This window comes from Zosterops lateralis (assembly GCF_965231275.1).
Source record: "Zosterops lateralis genome assembly, chromosome: 6".
NCBI lineage: Eukaryota > Metazoa > Chordata > Aves > Passeriformes > Zosteropidae > Zosterops > Zosterops lateralis.
In genome coordinates this window covers 29,478,762-29,485,085 of record NC_139761.1, presented here as the reverse complement: position 1 = coordinate 29,485,085, position 6,324 = coordinate 29,478,762, and the positions used below count along the sequence as shown (strand labels likewise).

The 6,324-nt window shown below is 35.5% G+C and overlaps 1 protein-coding gene across 1 annotated transcript in view; it reads left to right on the top strand.

Annotated features, from left to right (window-relative positions):
- Window positions 1–5,953: 5,953 nt before the first annotated feature.
- DPH6 (diphthamine biosynthesis 6) overlaps window positions 5,954–6,324 on the top strand; it is a 190,021-nt gene continuing 189,650 nt past the window's right edge. Inside the window, exon 1 of the mRNA XM_083864141.1 lies at window positions 5,954–6,235. Within this exon, the coding sequence (XP_083720267.1) occupies window positions 6,189–6,235 (47 nt within the window). The 5' untranslated portion in view covers window positions 5,954–6,188. The remainder of the gene's footprint in view (window positions 6,236–6,324) is intronic.

Here is a 6,324-nt window from a genome sequence, read left to right as displayed (position 1 = left end):
CTCTGGGTTAGTGGCATAGTTGACTATGGACAGAGAATCTGTGAAGTGAACCAGTAGTTCACAAAATTGCCTTTCAGTCTTTGCAGATGGATGGTAAACTTTTACTCATCTCACCTCATATTCCTGAAGTTGTGATGATTTTTAACATTACTGCAGAAATACAATGACTGGAAGACTGGAAAATTGTTCGGCTTTGAAAATCATAATGCTTATATGAAGACCAGAGAGCAGGTTTCCTGGTTTTTGTCATTGTGCAACTTCTCAGTCATTATAGAACCAACGGGAAAACCAGAAGAGATCTTTTTGTTCAAAACCAGTTCTTATCAATATAGTAATAAGAAGTACCTTGCAAAGACTCTTGCAAAGTATTTCTTCAAAGCTTAAACATCAAAGAAAGCATACAGACAAAGCAGTGTTGGAAAGGAAGTAACATGCCCTTATTTTTAGCACTTGCCCACTTGTCACTCTTAAACTCTCATCTGCCTTTCAAATGTAGTGTAATCTAATTTTTATGCATACTGTATGCTCATACAGACAATTTCCTCATTTCAGAGAGTGTTGAGTTTGGTAAAGGCTTTTGTACTCTTCCTTAACCTGTTTCAGAAATAGCACTGTCACCATTCGTCTCAGTAACTTATAGGATGATGAAAATTGACATTTTTCTATATAGAAGTGAAAAGAATATTAGTTTTATCAAAGACTAGATCCCCTCTTCCCCTCCAGTGAGATGTGAATTTGGTCACTTCAGGGCTAACTGTGCAGGATGATTTTAAGCAATGGTCCCTGTGGTTGCAGGCTCTATCACCTAATAATTGACCATGACAGGAATTATATGTCCAAAGCCAAGGGGTAGAGTGAATAGCATATGTCAGGGTCAATTATAAGGTGGAAGACTCTGTGACAAAAAAGACTGCACTGATTAGAGCATGATGTTGACATGGAAGCAGAAGCTTCAACGTTATTTCAAAGGGCACTGTCACAGCCGCCCTTCCTTCAGGACTCAAAATCAGAGGCAGATTATGTCAAGTGGTTTATACTACACATGATGTCATACAATTCAATGGGACATTGGAAAGTAAAACTGATTTGCTGCTTCTTTCCAGCAATGAAATGCTTCCTCTGTATCACTCAAAATTAAGCTCACTACTTTGCTAATTAGGTAAAAACAGCTCCATACTTACTAGATTAATTCCCTCTTGAAAATCTAACTGTGAGATGAAGAGTATTAAATGTGACACATTAAAATCTGCTTTGATTGTTGAAGTTATTAATGTTATTTTTACTGACAAAATTGAACAAATAGGAACAGTGGAAGAAAAAGAAAATAGTCTTTTTTATTACTTACAGCTCTGTTATAAATATTTTATGGCACAGGAAGATTTTTGCAATGAAACAAATTGGCCAAAAACTTGCTGTTTGCTTATTCCCCTGAAACTTCACCAGCTTTAACCTACTCAAATGTTTTAATCAATGATGAACTGCAGAATCCTTTAGTAAGTGAGGAATGATCTCAAATTATATACCACTACAATAAGAGACAGTAGTTCCTTTTTAGATTTTCATTGCAACAGTTCAATTTTTCTGACTCTTTTCATTGAAAGCTGTTTCTCTAAATTTCTGTGTCTCTGTAAAAATATCCCAGCCACTTCTGCCTACAAGATCCCAGTGGTTTAGTTCATGATGATGGAGAAGATACTGTAGCTTAATCTCATTAACTAGATAACTAATTTCTCTCTGTTCTCATTGATTACTATCCATGACCACATTTTTTCTCGGTGTTTTCCAGCCAATACATGGCTAAATCTCAATAAATTAAAGCCTATAGTTTTAGATTCAAATTTGTTGGACGATGAACACATTTTAAGGATTATTGAGTCTAGTCTCTTTCTTCCTCTCTAGAATGGTTAGTACTTTCTAACATGCAGAAACACTCCAAAATTTCTGTCTTCAGTCTTCATTGGCAGTTAATACAGCTTCACAGGAAATATCCCACGTTAGATAACAGGGACTCGGTTTTGAATCTTGTACATGTACTTCTTCACAATAAATAAAGTAAATAAAAAATGTAAATGTAATTCTCTGATTTACATTTTTTTCAATTTATCATTAGATTAGCTCACAAATTTGTTTTGTATTTAAAATTTCCACAAAAAATTGAAATCTTTGTTTCTAAAAAACTCATTTTTTTAATAACGGAGAAAAAGTGAGGAGACTATCCGCACTTAAATTTTTAATTGCAATCAAAGTAGATATATGTAGAACAGAAACTTCTTTATTACTACAGGCTTTCTGGTGACATGGAGGTGGTCAGACTTTCTTTTGTCTTGGAAGTACTTAAAGACATCACATGGAGAAAAAAGACATTTAAATCCCATGGATTATGCTGAGCAGAAAAAGGCAAATTAATGATTTTGCCAGTCACACTCAATAGTTTCTCTAGGTGATAATTAATATGAGTGCTTTAACTAATACAGTAAAAATTTTAAACACTGAAAACTCATCTAGTCAAGTGAAAAAATACTGTTCATTTGTCAGTAAATATTAATTTAGCTTGCACTAGTGCCTGATGGAAACACTGGTCTTTTTGACAGAGGCATGACCTTATAAGGCTAATGTTATACTTTTGACTCTCTGAAGAATGGTAGATTGGTTAATGAAGTTCATCAAAAGCTCAGAAAAATTGACAACAGATAAGGACAATTACATATTAGCCAAGAACCTATATAACATTACCTTAGGCTAAATTATGTTTCTGTCATAGTGGTCAATGAATATTGGTCTGAGAATCCTTACAGGACAAAAAAAGTTGCTGAATTTCATAGCTCTGCAGAAAGAATTCAAATCACCTATGAAAATGACAAGCCTTGTCTGACCAGAACTAAGAATGATAGGATTAGCTGTATATATATTTAGTGGTGTTTATATGGAGAACTCAAGACCAAGGAGACCATAGACCAAATAAGACATTCTTCACATATAGCTTGAATCATGGGTTTATTCTGTCTGAATGGCTGGAGATCAACTTTAAGACAATGTATGCCTATTTTGGTCTAAAAAGAGATTATCAGTGTGACAAGGTGCTCAAGCTAATCCTAACAGGTTGTTTTATCCAGGGCATCATGAACTGTTAGCTTGGTTATGCAGCATTCAGAGCAATACTTGTTACATCTGTCAGCTGTAGAAATGTAGACAGTAGGACCTGGAGTCCTTGTACATCTGAATGGGGAGAGATGCCACCAGAGAAATTTCCTTTATTCAGATTTTAGTAGTATGTCATTGCATCTCATGCTGACAAACCAGAATTTTTTTCTCAAAATATAATTCTAGTTTATCTCACAGAGAAAATGAAAATATCTTGCTTATTGTGAAGTAAGTGAAAATTCAGGGAAGCTGTCAATGACAGGCAGCTAAAGGAACTCTGCAGCCAGTTTCTTAGTAAAAAGTCCAACATATTCTCCTGTAAAATCTCAAACCATTTTGCTGTATTATATATAGAGCTTTGGGTATTAAGAGCAGCAAAAAATTCTGCCACTTGTTAAATGAGGAAAACACCTCAGAGTGTAGAAGAGTCAGAGCAGGACACCGTAATAAAGGCCAACAGTGGCATACTGCCAACTACACCAATGAAAACTCTAACATTCCCATTCTGGACCTGGTAAGCAAAGATAGAGACGATTTTCAAAATCTTTGTTTCAAAATGAAAATATTCTTCTAACGTCACATCTGCTTTATATGTGCAGTATTCTGTTACTTACTGGTGATTATAATAGGAAATCTTTTAATTAAGAACTTCATTAGTTCACCTTTAACTGCCAATCACCAGATAATTGGCCCTTTGCTAAGAGGCACTGCAGCTCAGGTATGCTAAAATGACTGTTTCTCAGAATAACTTACTGAAAGTAAGTTATTTTTGGAACTCATTTATAAGAGAACTTAATTAACTATTCCAGATCATTAGGGATACTGCATTGCTTTTTTCAATCTGCTGACAGGTTCCTCCAGTTATACTAATTCATTATCATTATTTTCAACTTTCTAGGCAGAAAAGAGGGAAAAAGAAACACTGAGCCATTGCAGGCCTTCTGTACAAACTAGCCAGTACTCCCCAAGATGAAAGGCAGCTTTGGTGGATTTTATTGTTTGAGCTGCTGTGGCAGTACAGCAGAATGTCTTGAGGCAAGCAGTTTGAGCGATGGTGCGCTGTCTTTTGTCCACTGTCATATGGCAGAACTCTTTAAGAGCAGTGACACTACACAAGAGCTATTCCATTAGGTGAATGAAAGCCAACAGATTTTCTCATAGAATATATTCCACATAATTTGAAAACAGCATCCTTTTGGATTAAAATGCAAATTTGTTTTGAAACCCCAATTTATTAATTAAATTTTAGTATGTTTCACTAATTCTGGGACCCAAATGCCACTTTTTTATTTGTGCAAGTAACTACTGATGTCTTCATCAAGCAGAAGCAAAAATTCCAGTTGCACTAGTAAATGAAACAGACCTTGGTCCTACAGTATTGTATTTAGCTTCTACTTCAAACAAGTCCGACTTGTAAGACAAAATTTGGTTTTTTTTGGAAGCTGTAAAAATAAATGCAATAGAACCATCTGCCCAAAGCCCAGCTACATTGTATCAACAATAGATTAAGAATAACAGACCTTTTAAAAGACTTAGAATTACTCTCTTCGCAGACCTTCTAACAATGCTCAGAAAAGATCTTTACAAGTCTTTGAATATTTGTTCTAAAGCTGTCTGATTACAGCTACAGATTATATGGCCTCTCCATTTTACAAAGCAGTACAATAATTTATGTACATGATTTTTACTTTTCATGTATCATTGCTAAATATTGCAAATAAGCATCTTCTAAATGTTCACAGCTACTAATCAAATTATTCTTTTTTGTGATGATAAAAAGTAAACATATATCATTCAAACCCAGAAAATATAGATGTGATGTATCACAAAATTACCTTCCTCTTTTTTTATTTTCTGGGCAATAAATCAAAGAACTTTGTTCTGCCGGTTTTTACAGTTCCTCAGAGATCTGGTTATTTTCTACTAGTTCATGTACTATGCAGTATTGTTTAATTCATTTTTAGTAATCTCTGCTAAAATCTCTCTTCTAGTTCAGGTCTCCATTACCTTTATGAGCTAAGAAAAGAAGTCCCAACCTCTAAAAAAATTTCTGAGGTTTCATCAGAATTTCACATCTAAGACACCCTCTTTTAGATCACGTAGGGTGTTTTTGAAGAGCAGAAAAAGCTTTCAAAGATTTATACATTATGTCATCATTAATAAACTAGTAGGAAACTCAAGTGCCCTGTAAACAATTCCAAGGCAAGTCAAATATTCTGTCTCATAATGCCGGATGGTGATGGTCAAAGCATGAACTGAAGATTTTTATTTTTTTAAAATGTATGTTTTTTGCAATTATTCAAATACAGGAAAATCTATGTTGTGTTCATTACTCTTCACAACTACTTAGCAAATAAGTTTTGTATCAATTGTCATTTCTTAACTTTTCAAGTGTATTTAGGAACGCATCATCACCTTCATATCCGCCCATAATTATTCACTCCTATTTTACAGTAATTTACTGTATAAATCATGTGCTGACTAAAATCATCTTAAAAAAAAAAAAAAAAAGTGGTTTTTCAAGCTGTTTCATCAGCTGTACATTAAAAAAAATCTTATATACTTGTCTCTCTATGTTTTTATTTTGGTACATTTATCACTATAACCAAATGGGTATTTTTAGAGTATTTTCTTCCATTTTACCTCTTCCTGAGAACTTCATATCCAGCAGCCTCTGAGCAAGGAACTAATGTAAAACCTGAGTGGTATAGATCGTTATAGAGCACTGTATAATGCCATGTTACAGAGGACTGGTAAATTAGCACTTTATCTGTCTTAATCTGCCGGTATAGGACTACTAAAGTTAATCTAGCAATAAAGTTTATTCGAGAGAACTAACCCACACGTATCTTTTGTCACATGGGAAGAAATAAACTTGTGTGTCAGGTGTCAAAAGCCTGGGCACCTGGGTAAGCTTTTGGCTTGGCCTGCAAACCTACAGGGGTGTCTGCCATGGGCCTCATGGGGGGATTGCTCAGAGAATTGGGCCACAACAGGGACCGGATAACGAGATCAGGTTTTTCGGTCTGCAGCAGCTGAACCCGAAGATGCAGACGGAGGTTTTAAGCTCGCCTGGGAGCAGAGAGGCAGCCAGGTCAGCTCTGCTGTTCCTCCCTGCTATGTGCCGCGATCCCGGCTCTGCAGCGACTGCCAAAGCCCCGCAGTGACTGCCGAAGCCCCGCA